Source organism: Photinus pyralis, unplaced genomic scaffold (assembly GCF_008802855.1).
Source record: "Photinus pyralis isolate 1611_PpyrPB1 unplaced genomic scaffold, Ppyr1.3 Ppyr1.4_LG2, whole genome shotgun sequence".
Lineage (NCBI taxonomy): Eukaryota > Metazoa > Arthropoda > Insecta > Coleoptera > Lampyridae > Photinus > Photinus pyralis.
Window position 1 is genome coordinate 37,071,854 of NW_022170403.1, and position 20,434 is coordinate 37,092,287.

General features: G+C 35.8%; 1 protein-coding gene across 3 annotated transcripts in view; it reads right to left on the minus strand.

The window, feature by feature from the left end:
• Positions 1–627: 627 nt before the first annotated feature.
• Positions 628–20,434, minus strand: part of LOC116163767 (tachykinin-like peptides receptor 99D) — a 38,751-nt gene continuing 18,944 nt past the window's right edge. For all 3 annotated transcript variants that reach the window (XM_031477872.1, XM_031477871.1, XM_031477873.1), the window contains exons 3-5: positions 12,489–12,644; positions 5,813–5,987; positions 628–878 (exon numbers count right to left, since the gene is read on the minus strand). In XM_031477872.1, coding sequence (XP_031333732.1) covers positions 659–878; positions 5,813–5,987; positions 12,489–12,644 — 551 coding nt within the window. In that variant the 3' untranslated portion in view covers positions 628–658. The remainder of the gene's footprint in view (positions 879–5,812; positions 5,988–12,488; positions 12,645–20,434) is intronic.

A 20,434-nucleotide genomic window follows, 5' to 3' on the forward strand; every position in this document is an offset into this window, starting at 1 on the left:
ATAGACTATGTTATAATTATAATAAAGATACCCGTGAAATGTGGATAGTAAAATGGCAATTACAGCATATAGGTTCACAATTATGTTATTTACAATCCACGCATAGGTACACGGTTTTAATAGTTCCAAAAAAGTTATTAAAAATCATTTCCTTATCCGTACGCTGCCTCGCCATGCAGTGGAACTCATTACTTCCCTAAAATAGTAATAGAATAGCAAACCGGACAGATTTAATATTAATCGTGAAAAATTCAAAGGAATGGCACCTTGAAGTATTTTCATCAGACAAACAATTAAAACATTCAATAGAGGACAATTATTAATCAGACGAGTAGAATTTCCCACTATTATTCAGCTCTTTGATGAAAGGATCAAAATCTGTGCTAATTGGCGCTATTGTATCTGTAACGTAGAAAGTCAAAGGGAAGCGTAATGAAACGAATTTGAAATGAGAAACGTTAAGTAAAGTAGGTAAAAGCTTTCATGTTACCCTAGTGACACTTAAATCTTGAAATAATTAAATATGAAGTTTAACGCATAGGGGGTTTTGTTATAATTATTTTAACATGTCGCCGTGCCGTCTATAAGTTAATTAAGTTATTAAAGTTTCTGACAAAATTTATTGCTTATGTACACTACAAGGTCATATATCTGGTACTTACATATATTCATACAAGGATTCGTTGGTGTCGCCATCCGGCCAAGCTCCGTAGCAAATAATTCGTTGTTGTTCTTCACTATATTGTTCCACATAGGTTGTGTAATAGAATAGAGAAGGACTTGAGATCGCGATTCCCAGTAACCAAGTACTCATTGCCAAACACAATGTTACTGTTCTGCCCATCCGAGGTCGCAATGGTGTCATGATCGCCATATACCTAAACGAAATAATACATTATTGACTTTATTTGTATTGTATTACTAAAGGGAACAAGCCACAAGTTCTTTCACAGCAAGACTTCTGATATCTGTAGTTAGAATTACAAACAAATAACTGTTTCATTTTTAGAGAAATATAAAAGACATCCATTTCAAATAACGTATTTGATTTAAACAATGAAATCCAATATACAAACATCTAAAAACCGCTCAATCGTGTTTAAGAGAATCTAACTGTTACGTCACGTTAAGCCCCCCAGGGGCCCCAGGTACGAGCATGAAATTGATAAAAATGGCTGGAGGACAAATTTGCCCAAGAAACCCTAAATATTCCACAATCTTGATAGAAAGTTTACATAATTTCGTCGAAATGTGAGGTTATATGTTACAGCATATTTCATGATTACTTTTGGGCGCGGACCCACATGGCCCCATGCCAAATCCGACCCTGGTTGTGGATACAACTTCGTCTTTAATTTGTACGTTCCATTTCTTTTTACTAATTCTGAGAATTTCCCTTTTTTAGTAAAAAATGGTTTAATGTATAAATTGTTTAAACAATGAAAATCTAATTTGGGTACAAATTAGTTTTTAATTCATAGTTTTTGATGCGACTAATAAATTTTCAATCGGAAAAAGTGGAGGTGCTAACTGGATCTCTAGTTACCACCCCCCTCCTAGAATCGGTTTTCCGGTGGGACCAAGCGGGTACAGTTTTAATTTTGTGGGTACAAATTAGTCTTTAATTAGTCCTAAATTATAGGCATATTTTTACTTGATTTCGGCAAAGTAGGGGTGCCTGGGGGGGTGCCAACTTTATCGACCTTAAGTGAAGTATATTCTTAATAGATTAGGACCTGGAAATCGGCGACATTAGATTTTATACTTTTAATCGGATCCGAATCTTTTGAGTTTTAAAACGGAATTTTTATCAGCACATAAAACTGCAAAAGTTTCCCAATGTAAACTAATATCTATCTCCAAGAGAAATAAAGTTACCCAATCCCACCTGGGACAGCCTGTGTAGATTAAAATTTTTCATCCGAAAATTTTAATAAAATTATTTATTGCTTGGTGCCATTTTCAAAAGTACTCCGTCTACTCTCCCTAGTTTTCTGTTAACTCCGGCTCACAAGCAACAAAGTCAAGGGTAATTGTGCGTACATTTGTTATTGAACCCTTTCCAGTTACTTGATTATTTACAAAGAATATACGGGGCAGGTTCAATAAATACACGTTCGAGCGTTGAATTGACAATTGTTAGATATTAATTGACAATAGTTAGATAATAACTGACAATTGTTAGATACTAATTGACAATTGTCAGATAAGAACTGACAATTGTTAGATAAGATTTAAAAGATCTTGGCCCCACAGCGCTTTCGTAGTAGACACCTACATTACTGACGACCGTCTTATGTAACTTTCTGCGGTTATAGCAAAACTAACATTCGTGCTACAGCGTTCGAACGTGTATTTATTGAACATGCCTCGTAAATAACTTCCGTTGTGTTATCAATTAATTATAATTTCGATTTGATGCAAAAACAAAAGTTTACGTTTCGCAGTGTTCAGTTTGTACCTTCAACTGAATACAAAGTAAAGCTAAAACACCAATAAACCACAATATTTTAATCAAATCCGCGCTTCAACAGAAAAATGCCTTCACCGGAGAACAACTATTCCTTTTCTGTTGAAGCTTATATTACAATTAGCAGACTAAATGTACAGTGTTTCTTCTCTTATATCACAGATTTAAGTATATTTAAATCTGTGCTTATATATAATAGATTTAGATCGTAAGACTTGAGAATATTAAACGTATCACTAATGAATACCTCAAGAATCTAAAGACGAATTGATAATTTCCAGAGCCCTTACAGTGCTTTACAAGTAAAAACGAGTTACCTTACGGTGTTTGCTAATATATAAAATAACACAACAAATAACTCGTTTTTATTAAATCTAATAGATAAGTATATAATGGAAAACTTCATCAAATGCTTTACAAGCTTGAAGTTTGTACAATCTGCAACATCTTAAGAAATTAAGAATTCTGCTAAACTTCAGTACACATGCTCATGGTCTTCGAACACACAATATAAACTTTGGAAGCTTTGGGGACACTTGACTTTCTCAAAATATCTTGAATCACTAAAATCTTTAGAATTAACGAGATTCCGAGAAACGTGTAGTCTTTGAAATACATTAGACTACCGTCTTAAAAAAATCGCTAGATCTTTGGAACCTTTAGATCCGTTATAATCCTTTGACACCTTTGGAATCTGTGAACAGTGTTTAAGATCTTTAAGACACTTAAAAACTCTAAAACTATCAAAAAGATTAGAAGTCTTATGAGATCTCAAAAGTTACCGAAACTCTAGAAAGTTGATAAGCCGTAGAAGTTTTTTAAAGACTAAAAGATTCAGGAGCTCTAAATGTTTCGAAATCTCATGCTTCTTAGCATATTCAAATTTAGTTTATTTAGGATTTCTAGGACCCTTAAGATCTTTTATTATCTTTAGGATCTGTAGATTGCTTAGATATTTTAAATCCGTAGATTATTTACGAATTCTTGAATCTTTAGAACCCTTAACATTATTCTTATGATTGGCATTTCTTGAATCAGTAAGATACCTATGATCTTTTTATCTTCATTATCTTTAGGATCTTGAGATCGCTAAAATTTTTACAATACCTTTAGGAGATTTAGGAATCTTCGCATCTTTAGAAATCTTAATACCATTAAGATCGTTAGGATTTTCGGACCTCTCTGAACTTCAGGATCTTTAGTATCTTTAGATTTGTTTAGGATCTATATTACTGTGAAAATGTTTAGGACTTTGAGGACCTTTAGATTTTTAGTACATTTGTATTTCTTTAGGATTCTTGGAACCCTTAAAATATTTTACATTTTGACGATGTTTGAGATTTTTTTGGTTTCTGAAGATCCTAAGGTTATTTGAGCCTCTAAGATTTACAGGACCTTTATATTTTTGGAATACCTTTTTTAGGATCTTTGGGATATTTAGATCTTTAAGATCTATAGGATTTTTAGGATCTGTTCAGAAACTTTACAATGTCTAGAATCCTTAGAACACAGCGAACCCTTAATCCTTATAATCCCAGAATTGTTAGACTCCTTAGTATTCTTAGAACCCTAGGATGCTTAGAATTCGTGAAATCCTTAAAGTCCTTGGAACGCTCGGAATCCTTAGAATCCCCAGAATCCTTAGAATCGTTAAAATCCTTAAAATCCCTAGAATCCATAGAAACCTTAGAATCCTCAGAATCCTAAAATCCCTAGAATTCGTAAAATATTTAAAATCCTTAGAAACCATAGAATCATTAGAATCCACAGAATCCATAGAATCGTTAGAATCCATAGAATCCTTAGGATGCTTAGAATACTTAACATCCTTAGAATCCATACAATACTTAGAACTTAGAATGCTTAGAATACTAAAAATCCGTAGAATCCCTACAGTCCTTAGAATCCTTAGAATCCTTCGAATTTGTAGAACCCTTAGAATACCCAGAATCCTTAGAATCCATAGAATCCCTAAAATCCTAAGAATCCTTAAAATCCCTAGAATCCTTAAAAATTTTAGAATCCTTAGAATCGTTAGAAACCTTTTAACGCTTAAAACCATTAGAATTATTCGAACCCTTAGAATCATTAGAATCCTTAGAATCATTGAAATCTTTGAACCTTCGAAATTTTTGAATCTTGGGAATCTTTGGAATTATTGAATCTTAGAATCTTTCATAAGATCACAAGGCATAAAGGAAAGGCTGTGGTTTGGATATAATGGTTATTATTAAAGAAGAAGTAGTCTTGTTCTGAGCAAAGTTGGCGAGATGCAGAAATGAAGGAGCAGATGTGGTCAGGAAGCGGAGAATTGGTAAGGTTTTCGCCTATAATTTGTCAACAGTCTGAAAAAGGAATACTTGGGAATAGGTTGACAATATTAAAGGATGAATGAAGGATGAATCTTTGAACCTTTGAATCCTTGAACATTGAATCTCTGATTCTCTGAAATCTTTGAATCTTCCTTCAGATTCCTTCAGATTCTATTAGATTCTTTAGATTCTTTTAGAATCTTTAGAGTCACTAGAATCTCTAGAATCTTTAGAATCTGTCAGACCTTCCGGGTGTTTAGGATCTATATGAACTGTGCGGTCTTTAGGATCTTCAGGATCCCTAGGATATTTAGGATCTTTAGATCTGTTTGGGACGTATAATGTTGGTAAATACCATTGAATAAGTACACAGACAAGCTGGGTGATTTACACCGCTGCCATAGGCGTCAAAGATTTTTTTAAATATAACGAGTGCGCCGCTTAATTGACAATGCGGTTAAAAAAAGTACTAAAGTAGTGCCCGATTGCCTACCAATAACTTTAAAATACGTCGGGCAAAGATACCACATTCCAATGACAGATCTACTGAACCAAATCATATGGTCTGATCGACACTATCTTGCAATGTGTACTGACCCTTTCTACAGCGTCCAAACTATACGCAACTTTTTAATTATATTAGTCTCGACAAGGTATCCCTAATTTAAAATTTTGTTGATCTGGATACAACTGGCTATAAAAGGCATTCGTTCATGAACGTAAATTTATCCAGTGAACAATTACACACGGTTTACGGACGTTTACTTTCAACCGTTACTAGGATAATTAAAAACAGCACATTTCAGTCGAAAGGTGTCGTATGCTAATGTGATCCCTAATCGTGTAATAACAATTTTAAATTAAAAGCCCTTCTTTACGGGACACGCAATTACTTTTAATGGTTTAAATGTGTTAAGGTTTATTTGCTCGGTAACGCACGTTTGGCGTTAATCTTGCCTCTTAAAATAAAATATATACATTCAAGAAATGGGGATGATATTAGATTGCTTACCAAAAAATATATACATACCTATCGATTGAGATGGCCATGAGAGAAAAAACGGAAGCGCATATCGATAAAACGGCTATAAATTGAGATATCTTGCAGTATAAACTTCCAAACGGCCAATGCGAGTTAAGCATGTATACGTAGTTAAACGTCACATTTAAGGTAGATACCATCGCGTCTGCTACCGAAAGGTTCACTGGAACAAATTAACTTGTGTGATTACTAGGTACATACAATTTAAAGTGGAAGTTAGTTTACTAGTAGGTATTTAACTTGTGTACTTTCACATTCCTTTAATTTTTGCAATGAACAGGGGCTGTAACCTACTGCGTGATTACCTGGAGATTACATGTATTGTTGCGGTTAGTTAAACACAACTCAGTTACGTCTGTCTAATTAGGTATCTAGTCATTGACAAGGTTTGAAGGTTTACAAGTATAACTAAGCAGCTGTTCAAGTTCAATGTATTTTGCGGCACGAAGGAGAACTTTCATAAAACAAATCATAAAGGAGTTCCCTACACGCAGAGAACTTAGATGAAATTGTCTAGACAGATAATTTAACGAAAACTATCGATAAACTACCCTCCCCAGCGGTAAAGCTATATTAAATCTTTCTTGTAAAGTTAGAAGTTAGACAAATATACGGAAAATGCGATTTTTTACTTTTTTTAAGTGTACATCTCCGTGACTATCAGTTTTAGAAACAGAATTTGAAAAAGTAAATAATAGGCAATTCAATTGTCTATATCTCTATAACATTGAGAAGATGAGGAAATTGTGCATTTTGCATTTGACCACTTACTAATCATCCTTGACAATTTTCTACCGGACCGTTACGTTGGTAAGGTGCCCCCTTCTATTCACTGGATTATAAATAACGCCAGCTTCTGCAGAACGCGTCCCCACTTACGCCGAGAAAAACGCGCACATCTTCGTAAAACACCTGCACCTTGTTATCAGAACCACATGTGGATTAATTAAATAAAATTTCTTATCGCCAATGACCAGATATAACCTTTTGTAACTAATGCAAAATTCGACCAGATGTGTCTTACTTACTTCTAGCACCTTATCTAAATTGAACAATGAACAATTTCCAAAAGCGATAAAACTAAAACATTACCTATCTACACTAATTTTAAGCAACTTTTAAAGAATAAAATTGTTTCCCGTGTGTATGTACGTACATACGCATGTTGGCAATTTTCCGAGAAAACGGCTCGACGGATTTTGTTCCAATTATGGAAATGTATATTAAGCATACGAAACAGAAAAATAACCAGCCGATACCGGCACCCAAACCTGAGGAGGTCCACCACCTTCTCAAAGGGGATCGTTCCGCCCACCACCGGCTCGCCCGCGCGTAGAATTGGACTGCACAATACCACAGATCTCCACCTGCCGCTCTCTCGCTACTCGCCGCCCAAGAAACGGAAAATCGAAGCGATAATGACCGACCGCATTTTCGAACCAATCACCTTTAGCTACTCCCCATCGTAATTGTCCAAAAGAAGGACGGCAACGCTCGGTTATGTGTTGACTACCGCAGATTGAACGGCTGCATCTGGGACGAAAGCTCGACTCTGCCGCTCATCCGCGAGACCAGCTGATCCGGGATGCAGGACCCGCCAGCGAAGGTCAAAGGGCGTTCCTTCGAGAGTACATCATCCTCGAAGAGTAGCTATTACAAGATAATTCTCAGATCAGGTGCTCACCGTCCTCAAGGATAGCCGCACGATGTCGTCCTCGACGCGTATCAATCACGACGCTCCCACCACCGGGCACTAAGGGTTCGAAGAAACCGCCAGGGCTATATCACAAACTTATTACTTCCTCAAGATGCACTCGAGCTCGGGATACTATTATATATCTGGAGCGGGTTGACCTGCACCGCCGTGAAGAGGGGATCAGTTCACGGCGCAACCCACACTTCCATGGGAGTCAGTGGCCGACATAACGGAACCTTACATCACCACGTCCATCGGATTCTGTCAAATCCTGGTGATCACGTGGATGGAAGCATTTCCAATGCGACAAGCAACCTACGTCACAAATACACTGATGCAGGAAGTCTTTGCGAGGTTTGGATTTTCAAGTCAACCTCAGTTCAACTCCGAAATCAGGAGGTGAAGAAGGGATTGAGCACGCAACTCGTTATAGTCTCAATATATTATTATGGATTCTATTAGTTAGAATACCCCCCTAAATTAAAAAAAATTGGAATAAACATAAGAATGAAATCTACTAGATGGTTCTTAATCTCCTCTAATCTCAGAACTGTATTTTTTCGGTTATTCTATACACGGTACAATGGCATCTTTACTTTTTTGTTGCTTTGAGAAATAAAGTACCTACGCTAATATCAATTATTTAGTATACAGTAAAGAATAAACTAAGTAATATTTGTTTCAATTGCGACTTCCCCCTGGCCGCTGGCGCTGTCATATGTTAATTACGGGTAGGTAGGTATCGCTTGTTAGACTAAATAGGTTTTATGATAAAGACATTGATTGACAAGTAATTTTCTGGATGTCTGTCTTGCATAATCCAAGTCCATTTGTAACGCTTTTGTTGTTTAATTACACATATTATATTAAGCACCATGGCGTGTTAATTGCATCAGTGTTGCGATTCCTTTCGTTTTTACTGCATATAATATACTGCAGGACGAATTAAAATGGTTAACCCACTACAATATTTAGATAGCGTTTTATGTGTTAAATTAATGCCAACAAGCAACCTTAATTACGATCAAATAATTCAAGAGGGGAAACATAATTATACCTTATATAATAAGTGGTTGACTCCTGTCCTATTGTTTGAAAGTGCCGCGAAACCTAATTAGAACGGCTTATATACTACCATTATTTGTTTACGTTTAGCTTAAATTTAATACAAATTCTGGTACCTAATGTACAACTTAAACTCAAGAAAGCACATTCACAGCCTCTTTTAAATACAAAGTGTCTTGACAAGCACTTAAAAGAGAACAAGTAAAAATGTTTTATCTGTGTTAATTAAAGTGTACCTACAGTTGATTTCATCTAAATGGCATTCTTTATGAGAATAATATAATATCCTTTATTGAAGAGCACGATATTACCATTTTTCCTTTAATAATTTCGATACAATCGTCGTAACAGAACCGTTCCGTTGAAAGTGGAAGTTTTCTTTCCTTTGTAACAGCTGTTCGCGATAGTTCCATAACTTCCATTCCATTGTGTCAAACTGACAATGGATTAAAGAATGCCTCATCTCCAATTTTTTACGACGATCAAGTAATCCGGTATGTTTAGTGATTTATTTACAAACTGAGTTGCTTACGTTTACAAATTAGTAGATACAGATATCTCTGCTTCTCCCTCAACGCTATTATCGCAGATTTAGATGTACACAACACAAACAACAGATTGCTAACCTTATGCATTTTATGGGTAACCCATTTATAAGAGCGTCTTATATGGAGCAACGTTATAAACATGTACCCTAGCATGTACCTTTCAAAGTTCTAAAATTACGCTTATGGATTTATACATTAGATGTCGCTGAAAAAGAATATAAAGCGAATAAAGCCATTGTTCAAAGAAATAATGGTGGCTCATCTTACCTCCTATCTCTATCCATGGACTTCGAAATGTCCAAACTTGAGCGCTTTAAATTTTTTACAGCGACATCTAATCCATAAATCCATAAGTCATTTTACAGTTTCAAACGCTATATGTATAAAATTGCAGCTCAATAGAGGGCGCTTTTACGTATACCTTTACAATTAAATTATTGAAAACCATCACATTTGTTGGCCATGACAATTCAATGCCATGATATAACCAGACCCAAATCCCTTTATATAATAATACAGGAAGCACAGTCCGGTGTGGAGTGACGAAAAATTAGGGACTAAATTAAATATATTACCAAGGTTATTTAATATCTGAGATATGTTCGATTCGTACCTAACTATTCCGTGAGGGAAGTTTGATTGTTCGCTGTATCTGTTACTGTCTTATTCCTGGCGTGCTACAGTTCTTGTGCGTTAGCTATAGGAAGGGGGGCTCTCTTATTTGATGGTTCGATGTTTGTGTGTGTGTGTGTGTGTGAGTGGTTCATTCTGTCTCCATGGAGTAGATACCTAATACAGTTTAATCTTACGCTGTATTTATTGCCTACTCGTTTCATGCGGATTGCAGTTCTTGCCATCTTAGCAATGCGAGATATTTAGGGGCCCCCTCATTAACATTTCCTCTATTTAAAATATGTTTTGCTTGAGCGATAATCGATTTTCACACGAATGCTTGTCATTGGCATTCTCACATGTACTTTTCGTGTTAGCTTAATTGATCGTACAGGTATTTTGATGTGTTTTTGTACTGCATTTATGATGTCTTGTGTATTTTGATTTTATGAACTTGTTTAATTGTATTTAATTTACGCGCATTTTCTCTTGCATTTTATTGCTGCAGGTGATTTATTTCATATATTTGTGTGGTCTATGCCGGGGTTTTTGTCCAGTAGAAGGTTTCCCTGGTATGGTCTTGTTCTGTGCGTAATATATTTATTTGTTCTTGTCAGTTCTTACGCACAAAGGTTCTGTTTTTTATTTAATTCTCTTCCCGATTATGTTTCACGACCCAACACATACAAGAACCGATTACACAACGTAGGAGTTCTTCGTTCCACCCATATCGAGTCGACTGCCATCCAAATTCAAAAGTACCGCGAAACGTCCACCGTTTCGACTTGAAAGGTGGCTCTGCTCGTAGTTTTTTCCCAGAGTTGCCAACGGTAAGTATAGGGTAAGTCAATATTTCCAGTACCGCTTGAGGAACCTTTAGGACCATTACAATATACAACATTTTTTCTATAACTGAACTAATAATTCATTAAATTTGCTGTTTAGTACAACTTTGTTCGTGCGCGGAAGACTTTTTATTATACCTGAATCACACAATCTCCGTTTTAATAGTTAGGTATTATACAAGACGATAAAGGGATATTTTAACCATTGAGTGAAAGATATTAATTCATGAGTGGCGCAGCTACCAGTGAATTAACTTTCACGTTTCCTTTTATCGTCGTGTATAAATACACAACTTTATTTTATAGCAGAAGCCATATAAATCATTGTAAAGCTTCTGACAATTCTGAATTTAATTTAAAGACGTCAAAAATAGCAAGCTTAGGTTCTGCCGTCGCGATCGTTGCTATAGAAACATAATTGTCATATGTTCTGGACGTCATTTTACATCGTGCATTTGAAATAAGAGTGACAGATGTCATTAGAATGCACCCTCATCTGTTTCCCTTTATTTACTCTTACGGTCTTTTATTTCAATGCTTACGGTTAAAGCACAACAACCATGTATATGTACAAGCCGTGCTGAGAATTATGGCAACACTGCAGGTAGAGGCGATTTCCGAATTCAACTTGCTAGAGTTCAGGTGTATTTTGGGTGTAAAGGCGCATTTAGACGTATTCAGTAACTGGCGCCAGTCTCACTGGCTTGCCAGCACTGGCATATTACTGGCATCGTGTAAATACTTTATTGTGCCAGTCCAGCACTAGCCAGCGCTGGAACGAATAGAAAGCGCGTCTATTTTTCTTGCCAGTAGCTGCCAACCCCGTACCCCCAACACCCGCGCCAGTGTTGCAGGCAACGTCTGAACACTTTGGCGCCAGTCGATGTCTCGCTGTCATAACCTACGAAGGCTGATTATTGGCGTATTGTTTATTATTTTTTTCATAAAAATGCGTAAATTCACTGAAAAGGAAACTTTTAAGCTTGTTGTACTACACAGAGAGCAGGAATGCTTATGCAATAGAGAGCCAAGAATTGCGGCCAGTGAGACTAGCGCCAGCTACTGGATACGTCTAAACGCACCTTAATAACCCTATTTACCTAAAATCGTCCTGAAACCTTCATTTTCATGTCTACTTTTTGTCAGGAAATTTTAGTTGTCCGATGAGACACGATTTGTGGCTGTCAACCTATAAATTAACAAACGTCAATTAATTAATTGCCCAGATATGGCATAAAAGGCAAACCTATTCTAATTCGTGGACGTATAGAAGATACTCAAGAGTATTTAAAGCTTCCCGTACTACGCGGTTACCATAAAAGCTACTCTTTACGCGATCCGAGTGGTGTTTACACGACTTTAGTTTCCCTGAGATTCACATACCCACGACTACAGTGCCCTCTATCCGTGACCACCCATTTTGTATTGAAAGCATAGGGCTAATAGCAGTCCATGTACTATATGGTCTAAGGATAGGCAGCTAATGTGCGATTGCGATTTATGCGTACACGGATGTACAATTTCTGACGTTAACATGAGTATTTCAGTTCGCGCGTAAACGCCTCCACTGTGAGATAAGCCTTAATACTTATTAATTAATCGTTTAAAAATCTAGTACTTCGTGTTTGGAAATTCGTCAGAAAATGACAGGTCTTTTTGAAAGTTGTAGAAAAATAACTAACGGGAGATCAAAAATAAGTTGCTGTCGAGTCGCCTTTGGAAGTTCAAATTAAATACGATTTTCCATGTAAACAAAAATTTCAAAGGCGACTCGACAGCAACTCAGTTTTGATCGCATAATTAATTTGTTTTGCAACGTTTTCAATCGTACCTACTTATATTTGGTAGGTTAGGTGTTTTGTGCGCTGTAAAGTATGAAAAAAATCCAGATTACTTACATAAAAAATAGTTGGTGACGGTTCGCATTCTTTTATGTGCCAGAACTATCCAAATAACTATTAAATTTCCACCTGTTGCTACAAGGACCATCCCCGCATACAGAATGCTCCAAAGTATTTGTCTCCAAACTGGCAAAATAAATTTATTGGCATCCTCTGAAAAAGAACCAAATATAAACTTATTGTTAATACATTAAGCAATAGCGCGCAACTTCAATAATAATTTATCAGATTTATAGTAGAGATTAGCCCTAAATCCGCTATTAATCAAATCTTTGAATGGCACTCGATCTTGTCAGAAAACTTTTGCTTTCTTTTGTCGTGTTATAAAAGATTTTCCAACAAAGGAAGGGCCCAGTGCATTTCGAACATATAGTAGCTTTATTGTGGCAAGACTTATTTACGACGAACTAAAACCCTTAACTGTTTTGCTGGTAATAAAGTGAAATTGTAGCATTTTAGACGAAGAATAAGGATTACTCGTAGACTAGACGAGAAAAAATTTGGCAAATTAAGAATTTCGTGAAAGAAATTGGCTGTAATAGAGTGACTTTTACAGATTGTGATTTTTTTTATTGCTGCCTTTGCAATTTATCAAGCGTGTAACAATCGTCGCCCTTAATGCTGGGTGTCTTTGGAACAACTTTGCATCACCTGCTCGTTCGTCTAATTTAAACCCGTTACAGAAATGAGGTACTTCGATAAATCATAAAGTGGAATTGTGTCGTGGCAATTTATTTGTCGTTGGCGTTGCTAATAATAGTAATATTGGAAACTACTAATATACAGAGATTTCTAAGATACCTATTGTAGCGAACATTCCAGTAATTTCTACTTGAAATAAAGGAAAATCAAACGCCAGTTTCAAAATTAGGTTTTGCACATGCGCAGTGCCAACTTTTTTATTTATGTAAGCATTTAAATGAAATTTGATACATAGGCGCTTGGAACAAAGGAAAATCTGCTACACTTACACGCTTCCGTTCAAAGCCACATTCAATGGACACGATCACGAGCACGAGCATGTAAATGGGTTGCTCGCCTCTGCTCGCCTCTACTTGCCTGCTTTTGCCTGTGCTCGTCAAGTCGTCACCGATCCGGACTAGTGTCGGTTTTTCAACACGGTTCAAAGGGTGAATTTGTTTGCGCTCGTGTACCTGTTTACATGCGTTGACGGGCTTGGTGCGATTTCTATAAATTTTTATCATCCACCACCTTCTCCGAGCTCTTCGTCTCTTTTCAATTCGTCGTTGTTGTTTTTTCCAATAAAAGTAGGTATGTCAAACCGAACGGAACAGCTGCAATAACCTCTACGTCCGCCATGTTTGGTTGTGAGCTTGTTCTGAGTTGTGCTCAGATGCGTGTGAACAGCTTGCTTTGTACGCGGGGATTCGCCGAGCAGCTTACCGAGATGTTTGCCAGGCTGCTTGCCGAGCGTGTAAACGCAGCATAACGTTATTTTCAAAATTTAGATTTGCGCATGCGCAATTCCAACTTTCTTATTTAGAAGCATTGAAATGAAATTCTTCTTATAAACAGAAATTAAAGTAGCACGTTAAAAATGGATTGCACATGTGAAACGCTATCTTTCATATTTGTGGCCGGATTTTTACGATTTTAACAGAAGTTGCATCTTACAAATGGGACATGAATACAAGTGGAAATGCGCTTTTTGTAAATCGTTTACGATTACTTTTTAACTTGTTCTCATTATAGCTACACATAAAACATGATTTTACTACTCGAGAAATTCTTTATTATGTTGCTTTTCACGTTTAATGTAAACCTCTCCAGAATCTGCTCATTGCTCAATTTACCAGAAACACCATTCCATTTTTTCCGGTTTTTCGGTATAGATCAATAGCTTCACCACCAACAATATCACAGTAGATAAAATTAAATACAAATTTCGTTCGAACTTGGAGCTTTTCCAGGCATATTAAAGAATTTTTAGCAAACGAATGAAAGAATGGCCATTAAATCATTCGTTATTTTATTCGAGCGAATACATCTGAATGCGAACATTTTTGTACCCGCACGCTGAATTTTAATTATTAAATGGGAAAGGATAACGATAGTAATTTATTTTATGTTTGCTGTGAGAATATGAACGTTTACGTGCAAAATAGAACGGAATGTAATAAATGTCCTTCTTGTCCAGTAACATTAGTTGGAAAACTATTTCCTTTTCTATAATCGATAAATTTAATATTCGCTAGAGAAACAGTGCGAGAAGAAAGTGGTATGTAGTTTACGGGCAGTTTAAGTTTTATCTTAGGTATAGATTATGTTTCCTCATGCTGTAACACAACACTCGTCATAAAAACTTTCTGCTGCTAACGCACCCCAATTTGACTTTATGAAAGAGGCGTGTTACTCGGGGTAGCAATTATTTCGTTCTTTGCCCTCCGAAATAAAAAATCTTAGCTTCATAGATTTTAAAAAAAGAGTAACAAATTTACTAGTATAGATATACAGGAGTACTATTACTACTGTCGCTCACATACACAGCGAGTCTATAATAAAGTGTTTCTTTTTGTCCTTACTTTGTAACTTTGTTTTTAGCGTATTTTTCTCAAAGTGAAAATCGCTATTGGCTGCACCTTGTCGTCCGTCCGTCCGTCCGGCACACGTACTCCGTCTACACCTGTTTGGTCTTCCCAATATATTTGATTTTTTTGTTATGCCAAACAATATTTTTATTTATTTTTGTTTAATTATTAGAAACAGCGAGAGAATTTATTTCAATTTGTTTGAATATTAAGTATTTAGTTTGAATGTTGTCTGAACACGTTGAGCTGGATACTCGCGACCTGGGAAGGAGCTTGCGTCGTTTGGTCGACATAGTGGGACATTATTATTACGTTTTTCAGTTTTTGACGTTTAAGTTAAGTTTATGTTAATGTGCTGCTCCTCTCGCATCTTTGCTACCGAGACGCGACTGCATTGCTGGGATCCATTAAAACAAAGGCGAGTGCTTGCTCAACGCGGTCGCTTTTTTGCACCCGCTTAATTTTATCACACCGCTTAAACATTTGTGGTCCTTCGAGCCAGTTTGGGCGATATATGGCTCATTTGAAAGGGCTTGGTCCAAGGATTCCGTGCATATCGATATCTTTTGGTTTTGCGCCTGCGCAGTGTCAAAAATTTGGATTAACGCATGTGCAATGCTAATATAACTTTTTTATGTCTTACTAACCTATCATAGCACATTTTATATCTGTGATACGCGGGCATAAAGTACCACTTTATGCCCTAGGGCATTAAGTATCACCATAGTAACTCATTTATACGTAATGACAAAACAAACAAATATTTGCAGGTCATTGAAAATTAGAAACGTCAATTATTAATTGTCAATACCTACTAAATCACAAGATTGGCCTTATAACAGTTTCTGGAACTTCCTCCTCATTCACAATGAATTGAATTATTTAAAATTACGTTTGACGTTTGGGTGGTTTCAATCACATTAACAAATTCGAACCACGCATACTCGATCAAACATAATGAATTATTTTGTAAACGAATTTTGACGAAGAAAACTATTTGTAAGACATAAAATTGTGTATGCACCACGGGCATAAACTGATGTTTATACTCTCGGGCGACTAAAAAGTTCTCGGGCCATAGGCCCTCGAGCTTTTTAACTCGTCGCCCTCGAGAATATAAACATCACTATTATGCCCTTAATCTCCGTTTTAAACACTCGAATGCGTGCGAAAAAGGACCTTTAAAACACACGTGCTTTAAAGTTGCTAAGTAACGATACTTCAAGTATGACTTTTGAAACTGTCATCTGGATGAAATAAAAAATCCTCTTAGGTCGCTTTCTGTAAATGCAGAACATTTCTTTGGCTTTTGTACCTATCCTTTGGTTGAAGCTTTCACAAACGCGCGTAATTTAGGGTATGCTTCCAAATCTGTTCCACTTTTTAATCGCAGCATTGCTTTAAAGTTTTGAATGAATGCACCAAAATATAGAAGATTTAAATACCTTTGACATTTCCTTCATATATGCCAGCATTATGGATGCATTTAAGACTGTATTCGTAAGTAACTTCCTATTCATCCATGGAAACAACTTTTCATATTCTTTATAATAGGCTTTACTGGAGTTGGATTTTATACCTACCAACGTTTGTTTAGATTTTACAACAATCGATTTAATGGACGGTGTATTATCTTTTTCAACGGAAATCGTTTAATTCCTTAGACCATATAGTACATGGACTGCTAATTGTAACTAAAATATTGTCAAGGACATCGCCTGGGTATGTGAGTTTCAGGGTAAACGAGTCTGTCCGAAGTTGTCCGCTTAGACACGATTTGAGATTGTCAACCTATAAATTAACAAACGTCACTTAATTAATCGTCTAGATATGGCAAAAATAGCAAACCTGTTCTTATTTGTGGACGTATAGAAGATAATCAAGAGTATTTAAAGCGTCCCGTACTACGCGGTTACCATAAAAGCTACTATTTACGCGATCCGACTGGTGTTCATACGGCATTAGTTTACCCTGAGATTCACATACCCACGACTACAGTGCCCTCTATCCGTGACCACCCATTTTGTATTGAAAGCATAGGGCTAATAGCAGTCCATGTACTATATGGTCTAAGTTTAATTCACAAAGACGATGATTTTTATAAGCAAACGTCAAGTGACATTTCCATGGCAATCGTGAAATTTACGAACACCCAGCCCACTTAATTAGACATGTATTCGAGTATAACGTCAATATGACTTCATTGTATTTCCTATTTTTAAATTATACTGTAGGTATAGTAAAATAGTTATTTATGCAATGAGTGTATAAATGAGGCGTTTTATTGGTGAGTGAGATGTCGCTGCGCTCGTGGACTAAATTCGAACGAACCAATAATCGCCGATTTATAGGTACATGAATTGCATACAACGTTTCGACTTCACCGGGGTAGGTAATTTTAAATTCAACTACAAGAAATTACAAACGAAATTATGAGCTCCGACGATTTTTCACTAAATTACAGCTATTGTCGTTGCTATAGTAATGTGTTGTTTTCTGCTGTACCGTCAGTCCTCGTAATCGCAGTGGAAGATTATGTTGCTTGCTCTGCTGCGGAGACGATTTTAACATTATATCCACTCAAATCAAAAGAAACTTATTAGAACGGTTTCGATCAGTTCGGCAACTGATGGAATACAATGAATTTGTAAGGAGATATTTCCGAAAATGTCACGTTGACATTTTACCTTGAAAAGGTATGTGAAATTAGAATGTAATTAATTCTTTTATGTCTTACTAACCTATCATAGTACATTTTATATGTGTGATACGCGGGCATAAAGTATCACTTTATGCCCTAGGGCATTAAGTATCACCATAGTAACTCATTTATACTTAATGGCAAAACAAACAAATATTTGTAGATCATTGAAAATTAGAAACGTCAATTATTAATTGACAATACCTACTAAATCACAAGATTGGCCTTATTTCGTATAGTTTCTGGAACTGCTATAATTGTCATTTCCCTTTAATAAAATGGTTGTTATGCATAAGTGGTTACTACTTAGACCATATAGTACATGGACTGCTAATTGTAACTAAAATATGGTCAAGGACATCGCCTGGGTATGTGAGTTTCAGGGTAAACGAGTCTGTCCGAAGTTGTCCGATGAGACACGCTTTGAGACTGTCAACCTATAAATTAACAAACGTCAATTAATTAATCGCCTAGATATCCCAAAAAAAGCAAACTTATTCTTATTTGTGGACGTATAGCAAATAATGAAGAGTATTTATTAAAGCTTCTCCTACTACGCGGTTACTATAAATCTGCTCATTAAACGATCCTAGTGGTGTTTACACGACTTTAGTTTACCCTGAGATTCACATACCCACGACTACAGTGCCCTCTATCCGTGACCATCCATTTTGTATTGAAAGCATAGGGCGAATAGCAGTCCATGTACTATATGGTCTAAGGGTTACTAACGATTAATGGTTGCTAACGTATAATGGTTGGTTGCTAACCATTAATGGTTGCTAACGATTAATAAGCTTCATCATTGTACTCGTCACTAAGGAGTAATTTATATTGTTATCGAGAGGTCGACGAAAAAATACTATAAGATACACGTGTATAATTGGTCATTAAAGCACTTGCAACGTTAAAGGCACTCCGCTTTGCGTCGTGCCCTTAAACTCGTTGCGCGTGCTTTAAAGACTTGATTATACACTTGTATCTTAATATACTATTTTTATTTATGAAGATATTTAAATGAAACTTTACATGTAAACAATACGAATATAAGTCAAATTAATGACACTTTCAAAATGTTGTTTTGTGCATGCGCAATGCCAACTTTCTTATTTATGAAGGCATTTAAGTGAAATTTTATACATAGGTATTTGGCATAAAGACAAATCTAAAACCAGTTGCAAAATTTGGTTTTTCGCATGCGCAATCCCAACTTCCTTATTTACGGCAGCATTTAAATGAAATTTAATACAGTTGGAATACAAACAAATCTAACACCAGTTTCAAAATTTGGTTTTGCGCATGCGCAATAGCAACTTTCTTATGAAAGCAGTTGAATGAAACTAAAACTAATACCGGTTTCAAAATTACTGTTAACGCATGCTGTATGTTTTATTTATGAAGGTATTTAATGAAATTTCTAATGTAGACAATGCACAATGCTATTTACGAAAGCATTTATAAAAAGTTCCATATGTAGACACTTCGAAAAAAAGTAAAACTAATGCCCATTTCAAAATTTTTTTGTATTTGTATACGCTCCACTATTTTTCATTAAACTGTATAGACGTCGACGATAGGTGGCTCATTTGAAAGAGAATGGGGTAAGGATCTCGTGCCTACCGGAATTTTTTCCTGGTCTTAGCATTAATGTTATTAGGAGGAAAATACGCTCTCGTCATTTATGTTTGCATAATGACTTTTTAAACTTATTTTAGACCTGAGCAATAGTTATATTTACATAGGATTGCATTGTATTGCATGTATTTATTTCTACTCCTCGAATAAATATCTTATCTATGAAGTTCTGGAATTTACATAATCACGTAAAAACCTGATATAAAAATCTAGTTCGTCTCAAACAGCAGTTCAAAACTAAAATACGACGTTTCCTAGCGGCTAATGTTATTTACAATGAGGGCGAGTACCTCTCTGTATGTGAAAATGTTATTGTCCATTAAATGTTTGTTAGTCTGACGTTGTAATACAATTGTGCATTGTTTTTTACAAAAATAAAAATGAAATGAAATGAAATGAAAAAAACTAAACTTAACATTTCTCATTAAGTATTTATAACGCCCATCATTTATACTATTGTATATGTTACAGGTAAAGTGTTTACTTGGTTAGTTTATAGACAAAACACAAGAAAATTATGTAAATTAACGAGACTATTTGGCTAGTTCAAAAACAATCCACGGTACAGTTGGATAAAGTGTGAACTCAATATTCCTAGTAATACATAATAACCCATTCGTTGGTTAGTATGTAAAGTAAACCAATCCTCTTTGGTTAATTTAGTTCAGGATAGTAAAATAGTTCTTGATTAAATATAGATTTTACTATTTCTGTCGCTGTTTTTACTTATTTTTAAGTAGTAATAGAAATGTTATTTTGTATCTATAAATAAAATCTATTTTTTTTTCAAGAATTATTTTGCTATCCTGAACTAAATTAACCAAAGAATTGGTTATTATGCATTACTAGGAATTTGAGTTCACACCACTGTGGATAGTTTGTGAACTAGCTAAAATTCTGGTGGTTTGTACTTTGGCGATAAACTACCTGGACAGCACCTATACAAACCAATCAATATTCGTAGCTATTTAGCGAAACGATGATTTTCCATCAAAATAACCACACGTTTGGACAGTTTACATACTATCCAGCTAGTCTATAAACTAACCAAGTAAACA